Source organism: Nyctibius grandis, chromosome 11 (genome assembly GCF_013368605.1).
Source record: "Nyctibius grandis isolate bNycGra1 chromosome 11, bNycGra1.pri, whole genome shotgun sequence".
Lineage (NCBI taxonomy): Eukaryota > Metazoa > Chordata > Aves > Nyctibiiformes > Nyctibiidae > Nyctibius > Nyctibius grandis.
In genome coordinates this window covers 1880414-1897063 of record NC_090668.1, presented here as the reverse complement: position 1 = coordinate 1897063, position 16650 = coordinate 1880414, and the positions used below count along the sequence as shown (strand labels likewise).

Here is a 16650-nt window from a genome sequence, read left to right as displayed (position 1 = left end):
CTTCACACTGCTCCACATTGTCCTCCAACGCTTCCAAGCCCCTGGTTTTGGCCGGGGTTGTAGGGTTGTATCCTCGTGTGCTGCCCTTGGTGTCGGCCGTGGCTTTCTCTGCTGCCTTTGTGGTGTCTCGCAAAAGAGGGCCAGCGTCTGTCTGGAAGCGATGGGCAGATGTTATCTCAGCCTCCGCATGCACTTCGGGTCAGGGCAGCCCACAAATGCTCAACCACGTCGCTTGGTCATGCCAGGAGGCTGTGGCTGGATGTCTCCAGCTCAATGGTCGGGAGGAGATGGGATCTGGGGAGTGAGCCTTGAGTGGAAGGTGCAGATGTCGAGCTGCTGCCTGACCCCGTATTCCCGATCCCGTATTCCCCCTCGAGGCAGGCAGGGACGTGGTGGGCAACATCCATCCTTCTGTGAGTGTGTTTGGTGTTCCCCAGGGGTTGGTACTGGGTCCAGTCCTGTTTAACTTACCCATCAATGACCTGGATGAAGGGACAGAGCGTACCCTCAGCCAGTTTGCTGATGACACCAAACTGGGAGGAGTGGCCGGTACCCCAGAAAGCTGTGCCACCATTCAGCAAGACCTGGCCAGGCTGGAGAGCTGGGCAGAGAGGAACCTCATGAAGTTCAACCAAGGCAAGTGTAGGGTCCTGCACCTCAGGAGGAATAACCCCACGCACCAGGACAGGCTGGGGGCTGACCTGCTGGAAAGCAGCTCTGTGGAGAAAGACCTGGGAGTTCTGGGGGACAGCAAGTTCCCCATGAGCCAGCAAGCTGAACCAAGATTGGCCAGGATAAGCCAATGGTAGACCAACCAAGGCGGCCAATGATAGAGCAACCAAGAAGGCCGATGGTGTCCTGGCGTGCATGAGGAAGAGTGTGGCCAGCAGCTTGAGGGAGGTTCTCCTGCCCCTCTACACTGCCCTGGTGAGGCCACACCTGGAGTAACTGTGTGCAGTTCTGGGCCCTCCAGTTCCAGAAAGACAAGGAGCTACTGGAGAGGGTCCATCGGAGGGGTACGGAGATGTTCAGAGGGCTGGAGCATCTCTGCTACGAGGAGAGGCTGAGGGAGCTGGGGCTGTTCAGCTGGAGAAGAGCAGACTGGGGGGGATCTTCTCAATGCTCACAAATACCTTAGGGCGGGTGTCAAGAGGATGGGGCCAGACTCTTCTCAGTGGTGCCCAGCGCCAGGACAAGGGGCAACGGGCACAAACTGAAACATGGGAAGTTCGATCTGAAAGTGAGGAAAAACTTCTTGGCTTGGAGGGTGCCAGAGCCCGGGCACAGGCTGCCCAGGGAGGGTGGGGAGTCTCCTTCTCTGGAGATATTCAAGCCCCACCCGGACACGACTCTGTGCGACGTGCTCTGGGTGACCCTGCTTGGGCAGGGGTTGGACTGGGTGATCTCCGGAGGCCCCTTCCAACCCCAACCAGGCCGGGATTCTGGGAGTACAAAGTAAATGAGTAAATCCTTTTCCCCAGGACATCATAAAGCAGACAAGTCCCGTGCTGACACCCCTCGGCCGTGTCACCATCGGTCCAACCGAAAAGCCCTTCCTCCGGCACGGCCAAGCGAGGGGCATTTCGAGTTCGCTGCTCCCTGATGTCACAGGGAATGATTTCCCCAGAAACGCCAGGGGTGGTTCTCAGCCCGCAGTGCTGACACCGGGCTGTGTCCTGGCTTGCATGGGTGCCGCTGTGGTACGGCACGGGGCGGTCCCAACACCAGCCAAGCTGGAAGCGAATCACAGCTCCCCTTTATCTGATTTCTTTTTAAACGCCCACGGGGCATCCTTTGGGTTTTAGTCTCCTGTGGGCTCCAGCGAGTCCTATCAGAGCATTAAACACCGAACCTGGGACCTGCTGCCGGCCAGAGCCATGGCTGGTGTCATAGAATCATAGAACCATAGAATGGATTGTGTTGGAAGGGACCTTAAAGCCCCTCTCGTTCCAACCCCCCTGCCATGGGCAGGGACACCTTCCACCAGCCCAGGTTGCTCCAAGCCCCATCCAACCTGGCCTTGAACACTGCCAGGGAGGGGGCAGCCACAGCTTCTCTGGGCAACCTGGGCCAGGGTCTCACCACCCTCACAGCAAAGAATTTCACAGAATCAACCAGGTTGGAAGAGCCCTCCGGGATCATCAAGTCCAACCGTTGCCCTGACACCACCATGGCAACTAGACCAGGGCACTAAGTGCCATGTCCAGTCTTGTCTTAAACCCCTCCAGAGATGGTGACTCCACCACCTCCCTGGGCAGCCCATTCCAGTGTCTAATGTCCCTTTCTGAAAAGAAATTCTTCCTAATGTCCAACCTGACCAGCTTGAGGCTGTGTCCTCTTGTCCTGTCGCTGGTTGCCTGGGAGAAGAGGCCGACTCCCACCCCGCTCCAACCTTCCTTCAGGTAGTTGTAGACTGCACTAAGGTCACCTCTGAGCCTCCTCTTCTCCAGGCTAAACACCCCCAGCTCCCTCAGCCGTTCCTCGCAGGTCAGACCCTCCAGACCCTTCCCCAGCTTGGTCACCCTCCTCTGCACTCGCTCCAACACCTCAACATCTTTCTTGAAGTGCGGGGCCGATCGTGGGAACAACCTTTCAGCCTGAGCCGGTCATTCCTGTGCCTCCGAGATCATCAAGTCCCCTCTGAGATTTGTGCAAGTTCAAAAATGTGTTGGAAAAATGCCGTTGGCTAAAGGCGGCCGAAGGGAGCCCAGGACTGGAAACAGCTCCTCTCCTCGAGCCCTGTGACCGTGGCTCCCACTGCCCTTCGCCAACCTCTTGTCCCAAATTCCACCTCGACTCGCCTGCCGTGAACCCTCTCTGCAAGCCCAAGGCGGGCAGAAAGCCACCTGCCATCAGATAACGTGCTTGGAGAGGGGTGGTTATTGCTAACGAGCAGTTAAAGGGCTAATAACATCGTGAGGAATGAGCTTTGCTGTGTTTAGGACCCGCCGGTGGATGTGTATTAACGAGCGCGTCTGTGAACGTGGGACTCGGTTGTGGGATGGAGGGGTGTCACCCCAAGAGATCGTTGCAGCTCCCTGTTGCTTTTCTTCTCTTCCAACCCTGCCAGGCTGTTCGGGTCTTTAAGGTCTTTTTAGAAAGGCAAGATTTGAGCCCAAATTGCCTGTGTGGATGCTCACCTTCCCTAATTAAATAGGAGAAGCTGTGTCTCATTCAGGTCCAACCCTTGGCCACTGCCAAAGGCTGTCACCCATAATCACAGAATCATAGAATGGTTTGGGGTGGAAGGGACCTTAAAGCCCATCTCGTTCCAACCCCCCCACCATGGGCAGGGACACCTTCCACCAGACCAGGTTGCTCCAAGCCCCATCCAACCTGCCCTTGAACCCTGCCAGGGAGGGGGCAGCCACAGCTTCTCTGGGCAACCTGGGCCAGGGTCTCACCACCCTCGCAGCAAAGAATTTCTTCCCAATATCTCATCTCAATCTCCCCTCTTTCAGTTTAAAACCGTTCCCCCTCGTCCCATCACTCCATGCCCTTGTCAAAAGTCCCTCTCCAGCTTTCCTGTAGCCCCTTCAGGTGCTGGAAGGTGCTAGAAGGTCTCCCTGGAGCCTTCTCTTCTCCAGGCTGAACAGCCCCAGCTCTCTCAGCCTGTCTCCAGAGCAGAGGGGCTCCAGCCCTCTGAGCATCCTTGTGGCCTCCTCTGGACTCGCTCCAACAGCTCCGTGTCCTTCTGCTGTTGGGGCCCCAGAGCTGGACGCAGCACTGCAGGGGGGGTCTCAGGAGAGCGGAGCAGAGGGGCAGAATCCCCTCCCTCACCCTGCTGGCCACGCTGCTGGGGATGCAGCCCAGGATGCCGTTGGCTTTCTGGGCTGCCAGCGCACGTTGCCAGCTCCTGTTGAGCTTCTCCTCACCCATCACCCCCAAGTCCTTCTCCTCAGGGCTGCTCTCACTCCATTCTCCGCCCAGCCTGTGTTTATACCAACCGTAAATCCCCAACCCTGAGAGTTGGGGCATTGTTTATATGTCCCCTTGGCTTAAAAATACTCACGATGCTGCAGAGGAGCTGCTGGATGCTCAGCCTGTGCTGCTGCAGCCTGAGCCAGACGCACAGGGCGAGTGACGCCGCGTCGGGCTCCCTCTGTTGTCGAGCGCTGGAGCGAGGTGAACCCGCTGGCCTGAGCCTTGTAGGATGGAGATTTCTTTCGCCTGAAAGCACAGAGCAAACAGCGAGGTTGCAGCGCGGAGCAGACGTGACCTTATTGCACCCTGATCCGTGCCTAAAAGCACCCAAGTGGGTTATAAACTACATCGATCTCGCAGGGGGACGCTGTGACCCTGCAGTTGGGGACAGGAGAGGGACAGGGTTGATGGAGGTTTAATAATTGACTAGCAAGGTGACAGGGATGCTGCTGGGAGCCGGGGCTGCTTTAGTCCCTGTCACCCTGTGCCTGTTTCTGACCCTTTCCCCGTCCCTGCAGTCATCCTGACGGACGAGGAGGTCCAGAGGAAGCGTGAGATGATACTGAAGCGCAAGGAGGAGGAAGCGCTCAAGGAGAGCCTGAAGCCCAAACTCTCCGAGGAGCAGCAGAAAGTCATTGACATCCTCCTCGAGGCTCATCGCAAGACCTACGACCCCACCTATGCCGACTTCACCAAGTTTCGGGTACGTTTTGGGGGCACGCTGGCCCCGATTCCTGTGCGCAGGACCTGCCCAGGTGCACCAAACCCATTTCACAGAATCATAGAATCACAGACTGGTTTGGGTTGGAAGGGACCTTAAAGAGCATCTAGATCCAACCCCCCTGCGACAGGCAGGGACACCTTCCACCAGTCCAGGTTGCTCCCAGCCCCATCCAACCTGGCCTTGAACACTGCCAGGGAGGGGGCAGCCACAGCTTCTCTGGGCAACCTGGGCCAGGGTCTCACCACCCTCACAGCAAAGAATTTCTTCCCAATATCTCATCTCAATCTCCCCTCTTGCAGTTTAAAACTGTTCCGCCTCGTCCCATCACTCCATGCCCTCGTCAAAAGCCCCTCTCCAGCTTTCCTGTAGCCCCTTCAGGTGCTGGAAGGTGCTAGAAGGTCTCCCCGGAGCCTTCTCTTCTCCAGGCTGAACAGCCCCAACTCTCTCAGCCTGTCTCCAGAGCAGAGGGGCTCCAGCCCTCTGAGCATCTCCGTGGCCTCCTCTGGACTCGCTCCAACAGCTCCGTGTCCTTCTTGTGTTGGGGGCCCCAGAGCTGGACGCAGCACTGCAGGGGGGGTCTCAGGAGAGCGGAGCAGAGGGGCAGAATCCCCTCCCTCGCCCTGCTGGCCACGCTGCTTTTGAAGCGCGTGACCTCTTGCTAGAGAGGAGTTAAAAACCCCAACAGAAGAACCTTGACGCCGTTGGCAGCAGGCGAACGCCCGCCATGGAATTGCTCTCCCAACCCCATCCCTCACGCCCTGCTCTCTCTTCCAGCCCCCCATGAGAAGCAACCCCGGCAGCAGGGGCGCAGCGAGGTCCTCCTCCATCCTCACCCAGGACTTGTCGTCGGAGGACTCCACCGACCCCTTCGGCTCCGACGCCTTCGGCACCTTTCCAGGTACCGTGCTCACCTCTCCGTGGGCGCCGAGGGCAGAGCACAGCAGCTTGGCCTAAATCTGGACCTTCAGAAATTTGTTTTACCTCTTCTGAGGAGCTTATTTAACTGTAAAACCCTCCTGGGGGGGTTGCAAAGGCTTTTTGTGAGCAAAAAAAAAGCATGAAGTGTTTTTTTTCAGGACCCTCTGACCCTTCTCCCTCTCTCCAGAGTCTGTGGAGCCACCGATGTTTTCGAACTTGGTCCTCTCCGAGGAGAATGACGAGAGCTCCTCCGTGAACATCGACTTCTCCCACCTCTCCATGCTCCCGCACTTGGCCGACCTGGTCAGCTACAGCATCCAGAAGGTGATCGGCTTTGCCAAAATGATCCCGGGATTCAGGTGAGACCTTTGCTCCCGGATCCCGTCTCTGTGGCGGTTTTCCACTCTCGGGAATCCCGTCCTACCCTTCGCAGCCAGATCATTTTTCTCTCTTTCATCTTCACAGCTGTCCCTCAGGCTCTGTTCCCTTCCCAGGTCTGTTCCTACTTTCACATTTTCTGTCTCTTCCTCCTTCCTGGGGTTGCTCCTCTCCTATTGTTACCCCGATTCACCCAAACTCTGTCTGCAAAATGCTTGAGCTCCTAAGAAATATGCTCAAGCTCCTAAGATGCTCGAGCTCCTAAGATGCTCAAGCTCCTAAGATACTCGAGCTCTTAAGATGCTCGAGCTCCTAAGACAGATCCTCAAGCTCCTAAGATAGATGCTCGAGCTCCTAAGATGCTCAAGCTCCTTAGATGCTCAAGCTCCTAAGATGCTCACCTCCTAAGACAGATGCTCGAGCTCCTAAGAAAGGTGCTCGAGCTCCTAAAAAAAGATGCTGGAGGCCACGTGAGCGGTCCCATCCCGGTTTGTGAAGGACCTCAGGTCCTGTTTAACTCCAAGCTGGTGCCCAGGGCACCCGGTAAATGTAGTTGCAGAAATACCTGCTGCTTAATTACGTAGAAACACGGGGTGAGGGAGAAGCTGTGGTGCCCCCAGCAAAGGGACCGGGTTACCGATGGAGAACCTGGCGCGTGGGTGGCATGGGCTGTTCCTTTGCTCACAGGATGGGTCACACGTCACCCTCTTCCCCCCTTACCCAGGGACCTGGCGGCGGAGGACCAGATCGCCCTGCTGAAATCCAGCGCCATTGAGGTGATCATGCTGCGCTCGAACCAGTCCTTCACCCTCGAGGACATGACGTGGACCTGTGGCAGCAACGACTTCAAGTACAGGATCAGTGACGTCACCCAAGGTACGGGCGGACCAGGCGCTCTCCTGCTTCCTGCAGGCTGAGAAATGTCACCCCAGCCTTAAATTCTGGTGCAAAAATTGAGTTTGGTTTGCTCCGAGGGCTGGAAAGCCGCTGTGCCTTCCCACTACCGCGGCTAGGAAGCCCTAAACCCTGCCCTAAACCTCCCCTAGTTCAGGATTTGAAGACCAGCACAAGAACAGGGCGTGCAGATGATACATATGGACCTTAAGAAGAGCCGTAGGGTAACCTGGAGATGCTGAGGTCCTGGGTGCGAAGGGCTGAGATCCCCCAGCGAGGTCCCAGGGGAACCAGGCAGAGCGGGTGGCGTGTTGGGACCAGGCGTGGGGCAGGAAGGAGAGGGCTCAGGGCAACACGAGGTGGGGTTTGTGATGCTCATGTAGGACACGGTGTGGAAATGATGCTAATGAGGAACAATGTCTGTAGGTTAATTGTCTTTAGAGCTTTCAAAAGCTGCTCCATCATCTCGTGCTGTAGAGAAACTACCAGGGAGAAAAGGACAATTAAAACCCAACGTGTTTTAAGCTGTATCAAAAGTCTTCTTCTGCTGTCCCAGCTCTCTGCTGCGCTGCAAGAGGAGCTGCTGAGCTCCACGCTCATCCTCAGCTGCAGGAGACCTTGTTCTGGAGCAGCCTGTGCTAAAGGTCCTTTTCTCTTTGCAGCCGGCCACAGCATGGACCTGCTCGAGCCGCTCGTGAAATTCCAGGTGGGCTTGAAGAAGCTGAACCTTCACGAAGAAGAGCACGTGCTCCTCATGGCCATCTGCATCCTGTCTCCAGGTAGGAGGATGCTTGTCCCCCCGAGGTCACTTAACCTCCAGGTTTTGGCTGCATCCCCAAAAATGTCACCTTTCCTTTGCCTCACCATCACGGCTGGGAGAAGGGAAGGGAAGCACCTTGCGTCCCTTGGTGTTGGGGAAATCATGCTTGACCCATCTGATGGCCTTCTGTGATGACGTGACTGGCTGGATGGATGAGGAGAGAGCAGTGGGTGTTGTCTACCTTGACTTCAGCAAGGCTTTGGGCACTGTCTCCCACAACGTCCTCCTAGGGAGGCTCAGGAAGTGTGGGTGAGATGAGCGGACAGTGAGGTGGATCGAGAACTTGCTGAATGGCAGAGCTCAGAGGGTTGTGATCAGCGGTGCTGAGTCCAGTTGGAGGCCTGTAGCTAGTGGTGTTCACCAGGGGTCAGTCCTGGGTCCAGTCTTGGTCAGCTGCTTCATCAACGACCTGGATGAAGGGACAGAGTGTAGAGAGTTGGGTGGAAAGGAACCTCATGAAGTTCAACCAAGGCAAGTGTAGGGTCCTGCACCTCGGGAGGAATAACCCCATGCACCAGGACAGGCTGGGGGTTGACCTGCTGGAAAGCATCTCTGTGGAGAAAGACCTGGGAGTTCTGGGGGACAAGTTCCCCATGAGCCAGCAAGGTGAACCAAGATTGGCCAGGATAAGCCAATGGTAGACCAACCAAGAAGGCCAATGGTGTCCTGGGGCACATGAGGAAGAGTGTGACCAGCAGGTCAAGGGAGGTTCTCCTCCCCCTCTACACTGCCCTGGTGAGGCCACACCTGGAGTAACTGTGTGCAGTTCTGGGCCCCCCAGTTCCAGAAAGACAAGGAGCTACTGGAGAGGGTCCAGCAGAGGGGTACGGAGATGGTCAGAGGGCTGGAGCATCTCTGCTACGAGGAGAGGCTGAGGGAGCTGGGGCTGTTCAGCTGGAGAAGAGCAGACTGAGGGGGGATCTTATCAATGCTTACAAATACCTCAGGGGTGGGTGTCAAGGGGATGGGACCAGACTCTTCTCAGTGGTGCCCAATGACAGGACAAGGGGCAACGGGCACAAGCTGAAACATGGGAAGTTCCATCTGAAAGTGAGGAAAAACTTCTTGACTTTGAGGGTGATGGAGCATCGGAACAGGCTGCCCAGGGAGGGTGGGGAGTCTCCTTCTCTGGAGATATTCAAACCCACCTGGACGTGACCCTGTGCAACGTGCTCTGGGTGACCCTGCTTTGGTAGGGGGTTGGACTGGATGATCTCCAGAGGTCCCTTCCGACCCCAACCAGTCTGGGATTCTGTTCCCTAGATCGCCCGGGCGTGCAGGACACCTCGTTGGTGGAATCCCTCCAAGATCGCCTCTCGGAGATCCTCCAGACCTACATCCGCTGCAGGCACCCTCCTCCCGGCAGCCGCCTCCTCTACGCCAAGATGATCCAGAAACTGGCCGACCTCCGGAGCCTCAACGAGGAGCACTCCAAGCAGTACCGCTGCATCTCCTTACAGCCCGAGCACAGCATGCAACTCACGCCGCTGGTGCTCGAGGTCTTCGGCAACGAGATATCCTGATGGCGGCCGTGGGGTCGAGCACCCAACGGTAAAGGGATGAGTCAACATGGCTTCGCCGAGGCGGCGAGATGAGGGACAGGAGCCGGGGCAGGAGTTTTGTACATAGACCGTTTGGTTTCACACTACTGGAGGTCCTGCTTTGTCTTCTCCTCCACGGCGGCCATAGTTTGCTCGCGAGGGACCGAGATCCAGGTGGTTTCCCCCCAATTTTTCCGCTTCTCTGCCGTCTGCAAGAGCTGACTTATCCCTTTACGGATGTTTTGAGGCCGAGCTGCCTCGAATCACTTATTTTTTGACCCCAAAAACTGGGCTGTGCTTGGAAGGAGAAGCTCTGGGGTGGTTTTGTGCGTGGGGAGACGGACTCACGGCGTGGCTGAGTCCTCTGCTCCCCTCCTAAAATCTCCAGTGCTCGCCCCCCCCGTTCCAAAAAGGGAGTTGTTGATTGAATCACACACCCCGAAAATGCCCGTGGGCTGCGTCCCCACACGCGTCACCCCCTAAAACCGGGACGAGGCCAGAGACGTCCGTGTAGGCCCCAAGATGGCGGGGGGGATTGTCCTCGGCCCTCGCAGGGAGCAGCCAGCCGAGCTGGGATTCACGTTCCCAACACTATTGGGGGGGGCCTGGCTTTGGGGGGGCTCGGGGTGACACCGCGCGTCCTCGGAGCTGAACCCCTCACAGCGGGCAGGACCCCCCCGCCATGCCCGTGACGTTACGGCGTCACGTTAATGACCCTGGGTCCAGCTCGGTGCGGTGTCCCGGTGCCGGGGGCTGCCCCGTGTCACTGTCCCCCTGCCCCAGGTGCCGGGGGCTGCTCCATGTCACTGTCCCCCCATCCCGGGTGCCAGGGGCTGCCCCGTGTCACTGTCCCCCCCCACTCCGGGTGCCGGGGGCTGCCCATGTCACTGTCCCCCCCTGCCTCGGGTGCCGGCGGAGCAGCCCCCAGGGAGGGGGGACTGGGGAGCAGGGAGGCCCCCGGCCCCCCTGGGCCCTGCACAGTGTCAGGGGGGCACCCAGCTCGCTGCCGGGTGCTGCTCCAACAAATAAACCTCTTGCTTGGGAACGGCGCCGGGGCTCGGGTTTTTTTTGGGGGGCGGCGTGTCTGTCTGTCTGTCCCTGTGCAGGGCTGTGTCGGTCCTGGGGGGCTGGCGGAGGTGGCAGTGTGGCCTGAGCAGTCCTGTGCCTACATATGTGTCTGTGTCCATGTGTGTGTGTGTCCTTGTATGTCCCTGTCTGCCCATGTCCCTGTGTCTGTCCGTCTGTCCCATGGGGGCTGTGCAGGGCCGTGTCTCTCTGTCCTGGGGGGCTGGCGGAGGTGGCGGTGTGGGCCGGGCAATCCCTGTGCACACATACGTGTCTGTGTCCCTATCTGTGTCCTTGTATGTCCACATCTGTGTCCGTCTGTCTGTCTTTGTATGTCCCCGTCTGCCCATGTCTGTGTCCCCGTGTCTGTCTGTCTGTCCTGGGAGGCTGGCGGAGGTGGCCGTGTGGGCCAGGCAGTCCCTGTGCCCACGTACGTGTCCATGTCCCCGTGCCCATGTCCCTGTATGTCCCCGTCTGCCCACGTCTCTGTCCCTGTATCCGTGTCCCCGTGTCCGCCTGTCCGTGACCCCCTGCGTGCCCCGGGTGGCCCGGGAGGGGGCGCTCTCTGCAGGCAGCCCCGCCGTGGCTCCGCCCCCCCGGCTCCGCGCAGGGCGCATGCGCACTATCGGTGGGGCGGGGCGAGATGGCACGAGCGGAGGGGGCGGGGACTGGGCGGGGCGGGGTCATGGGTGGGGGCCGGGCGCGGCTGGCGCATGCGCAGAGCAGACGGGCGAGGTCCGGGCGGTGCCAACGCATGCGCAGAGCGGCGTTGGGCGGGGTCATGGGTGGTGTCGGGCGGGGCTGGCGCATGCGCAGACTGAAAAGCGGGCGGGTGCGCGGGAGATGGGGGCGTGAGCGCCGTGCGGAAGCGCCCGGGAGGCGGAGCCGCGCATGCGCAGTGCAGTGGTGGAGGCGCCGCGCATGCGCAGTGCGATGCGAGGGGCCCTGCGCGCCGTGCGCCTCATGGCCGCCGCCGCCGTGGGCACCGGGAGCTGCGCCGAGGCCGGGGCCGGGGCCGGGCCTAAGCGGCCGCGGCCCGAGCCCCCCCCGCGCATCGGCACCCACGACGGCACCTTCCACTGCGACGAGGTGCTGGCGTGCTACCTGCTGCGCCTGCTGCCCCGCTACCGGGTACGGCCCCGCGGCACCGTCCGGCGGGATTGCGGCCTGCTCGGGCCCCCTTGCAACCGGGCCGGCTCCCTCCCGGGACCCCTGCAACGGGACAGGGACACCGTGCAGTGCCCCGACCCTTGCTGCCCTCGAGTCGCCGGGCCCTCCTCGGGGCCACCCGTAATGCCCGGTTCCCCTTCAGGGTCCCCCGTTACCTGGGGGCAGCTCTTGCGGTCCCCGGTCGCACCTGGGGGACACCCTTCGGGTCCTTAGATCCACTTGGGGGTCCCTGGTCCCATCCAGGAGCCACCCTTAGGTCCCCAGTAGCCCCTTAGTGTCCCTGTTTGCACCTGGGGCCACCCTTCAGGTTCTCAGACCCACTTGGGGGCCCCTGGTCCCACCTGGGGGCCACCCTTAAGGGCCCCAGACCCACTTGGAGGTCCCTGGTCCCACCCAGGAGCCACCCTTAGGTCCCCAGTCACCTCTTGGTGTACCTAGTCGCACCTAGGGGCCACCCTTCGGGTCCCCAGACCCATTTGGGGGTCCCTGGTCTCACCCAGGGACTACCCTTACATCCCCAGGGGCCACCCTTAGGTCCCCAGTCGCCCCTCGGTGTCCCTGTTCGCACCTGGGGGCCACCCTTCAGGGCCCCAGACCCACTGGGGGTCACCCTTAAGTTCTCAGTCCCTCCTCGAGGTCCCTGGTCTCACGAGGGGGCAGCTCTCGGGGGTCCCCGGTCACTCTCGGGGACCACCCTGGGCTCCCCGGCCTCACTCCAGCCCCTGGCAGGACGCAGAGGTGGTGCGCACCCGGGACCCCCAGCGCCTGGCCCAGTGCGACGTGGTGGTGGACGTGGGGGGTGAGTACGACCCCGAGCGACACCGCTACGACCATCACCAGAGGTGAGGGCCCCCCCACGCCGGACACTGGGGTCCCCCAGTCGTCGGGGTCCCCTCGGCGCTGACCCAGTGGCCCCACAGGTCCTTCACACAGTCCATGCAGAGCCTCCAGCCTGACAAGCCCTGGACCACGAAGCTGAGCAGCGCCGGGTTGGTTTATTGCCACTTTGGCTCCCAAATCCTCGCGGGGCTCTTGGGGCAGCCTGAGGACGGCCCCGTTGTGACAGCGCTTTATGATAAGGTACTGGGGGAACTGGGAGGGTTCTGGGGGAACTGGGATGGGCTAGTGGGGGGCTCTAACCCTGCCAGTGCCACACAGCTTCCCCCAGGGCTTCTCCTTGGTGGGGGTCACCCCATAAAACAGCGCTCTGGGGAGGGGGACCCCATAAAAGAGGGGACCAGTTTGTTGCAGCTACTGGTGTGCCGTTGGGTTCCAGGCCAGGCTGCCCCCTGCTGTCCCCCGCTCTGTCCCCAGCTGTACGAGAACTTCGTGGAGGAGATCGACGCCATCGACAACGGCATCGCGCAGGCGGAGGGGGAGCCCCGCTACGCTGTCACCACCACCCTCAGCGCCCGCGTCGGCCACCTGAACCCCCGCTGGAACAACCCCGACCAGGACACCGAGGTGGGGACATGGCAGAGAGCGGGGTGGGGGGGACACAGCATGGGGCCACCCCACTTGGGGCCACCCCACTTGAGGCCACCGCTGACCCTCCTCTGCGTCCCCAGGCGGGGTTCAAGCGGGCGATGGAGCTGGTCGGGGGCGAGTTCATGGAGCGGCTCGACTACTACCACGGGGCCTGGCTGCCCGCGCGGGCGCTGGTGGAGGCGGCCGTCCGACGACGCTTTGAGGTACCTGCCGTGCCAGTGTGGGGGGGAAGGGGGGGTCTGAAAGTTTAAGGGGGAGCATTGGGGTGAGGGGAGGACAGGTCACCTCGGTATAAACCTCCCTGCACGGCCCAGGGTGCCCCTTGCACCCCATATCTCTCCGCGTGGCCCTGCACCCCTTCTTACACACAGCTGGGCACCCCCTCCTGTGCCCCTATATCCTTATATATGGTCGTGCACCCCCTCCTGTGCCCCTATATCCTTATATACAGCCGTGCACCCCCTCCTGTGCCCCTATATCCTTATATATGGTTGTGCACCCCCTCCTGTGCCCCTATATCCTTATATATGGTCGTGCACCCCCTCCTGTGCCCCTATATCCTTATATATGGCTGTGCACCCCCTCCTGTGCCCCTATATCCTTACATATGGCTGTGTACCCCCTCCTGTGCCCCTATATCCTTATATATGGCCGTGCACCCCCTCCTCTGCCCCTATATCCTTACATATGGCTGGGCACCCCCTCCTGTGCCCCCATATCCTTATATATGGTCGTGCACCCCCTCCTGTACCCCTATATCCTTATATATGGTCATGCACCCCCTCCTGTGCCCCTATATCCTTATATATGGTTGTGCACCCCCTCCTGTGCCCCTATATCCTTACATATGGCTTTGTACCCCCTCCTGTGCCCCTATATCCTTATATATGGTTGTGCACCCCCTCCTGTGCCCCTATATCCTTATATATGGTCGTGCACCCCCTCCTGTGCCCCTATATCCTTACATACAGCCGTGCACCCCCTCCTGTGCCCCTATATCCTTACATACGGCTGTGCACCCCCTCCTGTACCCCTATATCCTTACATACAGCCGTGCACCCCCTCCTGTGCCCCTATATCCTTATATATGGTCATACACCCCCTCCTGTGCCCCTATATCCTTATATATGGCCGTGCACCCTCTCCTGTGCCCCCATATCCTTGTGCACGGCCCTGCACCCCCCCTTCTGCTCCCCTATACCCCTACGCACAGCCATACACCCCCCCTGTGCCCTATATACCCACGTATAGCTGCACACACCCATATCCCCACGCATGGCCGTGTACCCCACACCCCATATCCCTTCATGTGACCCACCTGCACCCTCATATCCTCATGCATCCCCCGGGCACCTCCCCATACCCACCTTGTGCACCCCAATATTCCCCTGCCCCCCCCAGAACTCCCCCTGCAGAGCACCCAGCACATGGATGGGGAGGGGAAACCGAGGCAGGCGGCGGTTGGGGGGCTGCGTGGGCAGGCAGTTGTTGGGGGGGCTGCGTGGGCAGGCCCCCCCCATGCCCAGCGTGTCCCCCCACACAGGTGGAGGCGAGCGGGGTGGTGCTGGAGCTCCCGCAGGGCGGCTGCCCCTGGAAGGAGCACGTCTTCAGCCTGGAGCAGGAGCTGGCGCTGCCCGACCCCATCCAGCTGGTGCTTTACCCCGACCAGGGCGGGCAGTGGCGGGTGCAGAGCGTCCCCACGGCGCCACACACCTTCCAGAGCCGGTGAGACCCGTCCCCTCGCTGCGTCCCCCGCTGTCCCCACAGCGGTGTGTCCCCCCCCCAGCCAAGGGCAGGTTTTCACAGAGTGTCAGGGATTGGAAGGGACCTCGAAAGATCATCCAGTCCAATCCCCCTGGAGCAGGGTCACCTGGATCATGTCACACAGGGTCACGTCCAGGCGGGTTTTGGATGTCCCCAGAGAAGGAGACTCCCCACCCTCTCTGGGCAGCCTGTGCCACGGTTCAGTTCCCCTCACTGCAAAGTTTTTCCTCCTATTTATGTGGAACCTCCTGTGTTCCAGCTTGCACCCGTTGCCCCTTGTCCTGTCAGTGGATGTCACTGAGAAGAGCCTGGCTCCATCCTCATGACACTTGCCCTTTACATATTTATAAACATTAATGAGGTCCCCCCTCAGTCTCCTCTTCTCCAAGCTGAAGAGACCCAGCTCCCTCAGCCTCTCCTCAGAAGGGAGATGTTCCACACAAGAGGACACAGCCTCAAGCTTCGCCAGGGGAGGGTCAGGTTGGACATCAGGAAGCATTTCTTCTCAGCAAGGGTCATTAGACACTGGAAGGGGCTGCCCAGGGAGGTGGTGGAGTCACCATCTCTGGAGGGGTTTAAGACAAGACTGGACATGGCCCTTAGTGCCCTGGTCTAGTTGCCATGGTGGTGTCAGGGCCATGGTTGGACTCGATGAGCCCAGAGGGCTCCTCCAACCTCAGTGATTCTGTGATCTCCATGGCTCTGCGCTGGACTCTCTCCAGCAGTTCCCTGTCCTTGAACTGAGGGGCCCAGAACTGGACACAATATTCCAGATGCGGCCTCACCAGGGCAGAGTAGAGGGGGAGGAGAACCTCTCTTGACCTACTAACCACACCCCAGGATGCCACTGGCCTTCTTGGCCACCAGGGCACATTGCTGGCTCATGGTCATCCCGCTGTCCACCAGGACCCCCAGGTCCCTTTCCCCTCCGCTGCTCTCCAACAGGTCTGTCCCCAACTTGTACTGGTCCATGGGGTTGTTCTTGCCCAGATGCAGGACTCTACACTCGCCCTCGTTATATCTCATTAAATTTCTCCTCACCCAACTCTCCAGCCTGGCCAGGTCTCTCTGGATGGCAGCACTGGGGGGTCAGCCACTCCTCCCAGTTTGGTGCCATCAGCCAACTGGCTGACTGCACTCTACTCCCTCATCCAAGTCATTAATGAATATATTGAACAGCACTGGTCCCAGTACCGACCCTTGAGGTTCTCCACTATCTCCAGGCCTCCAACTGGACTCTGCCCCATTGACCACCGCTCTGGTTCTTCCCTCACCCAGTTCACCATCCCCCTCACCACCCCAGCACCCAGACCCCCTCCACCATCACCTCTCACCCTCTCTCTCCCTTCCCCAGCCTCCCCCTCCCCGAGCCCTGGCGGGGGCTGCGGGACGAGGCCCTGTCCCACCTCACCGGCATCCCCGGCTGCGTCTTCGTCCACGCCAGCGGCTTCATCGGCGGCAACCGCACGCGGGAGGGGGCCCTGGAGATGGCCCGGCGGACGCTGGCACAGCGGCACGGGGTGGGGGCACAGAGTGGATGAACCCCCCCCCACAAAAAGGTCACCCCAAAAGGGACCCCCTTGCCCAGCGTGGGGGGGGTCCAGGGACTGCTGCTGGGGAGGGCTGAGACCGGCCCCGCTCGGTGCGTGTAATGGGATCGCTATAATGGAGCTGGCTGGGGCGGGGGGGGGCACAGATTCCCACCCCCCCGGGGGTGTCACTGGTCCCAGTCCCAGTGTTGAACTGGTGCAAACCCAGAGCCCAAACCCAGAGACTTTTTGGATCCATTTCTCTGAAGATTGTCCCCACCCCTGATACGTATCTGCTGCCGATGGCTTCCCAACACCAGTAAAAACCAGTCTGTTCCCAGTGCGTTCACTCCTCAGGCAATGGGGGGTGGGGAGGGGGGTGTCAGGGTGTCTCTGGGGTGCAGCGGGGGGGGACAGGGCTGTGAACTGGGGTGA

General features: G+C 60.2%; 3 protein-coding genes across 3 annotated transcripts in view; 2 read left to right on the top strand and 1 right to left on the bottom strand.

Moving 5' to 3' along the window:
* Nucleotides 1-9378, top strand: part of VDR (vitamin D receptor) — a 46920-nt gene extending 37542 nt beyond the window's left edge. The window contains exons 5-10 of the mRNA XM_068410329.1: nt 4443-4627; nt 5423-5546; nt 5754-5925; nt 6669-6820; nt 7501-7617; nt 8922-9378. Coding sequence (XP_068266430.1) covers nt 4443-4627; nt 5423-5546; nt 5754-5925; nt 6669-6820; nt 7501-7617; nt 8922-9181 — 1010 coding nt within the window. The 3' untranslated portion in view covers nt 9182-9378. The remainder of the gene's footprint in view (nt 1-4442; nt 4628-5422; nt 5547-5753; nt 5926-6668; nt 6821-7500; nt 7618-8921) is intronic.
* The window catches only part of SP7 (Sp7 transcription factor), a 166544-nt gene that overhangs the window by 135586 nt on the left and 14308 nt on the right, over nt 1-16650 (bottom strand). The window lies entirely within an intron of this gene.
* Nucleotides 11186-16556, top strand: MYG1 (MYG1 exonuclease). Its single transcript, XM_068410330.1, has 7 exons — nt 11186-11395; nt 12164-12276; nt 12355-12514; nt 12749-12898; nt 13003-13125; nt 14466-14647; nt 16041-16556. Exons 1-7 carry the CDS (start codon nt 11186-11188, stop codon nt 16225-16227), a joined length of 1125 nt encoding a protein of 374 aa, XP_068266431.1. The 3' UTR covers nt 16228-16556.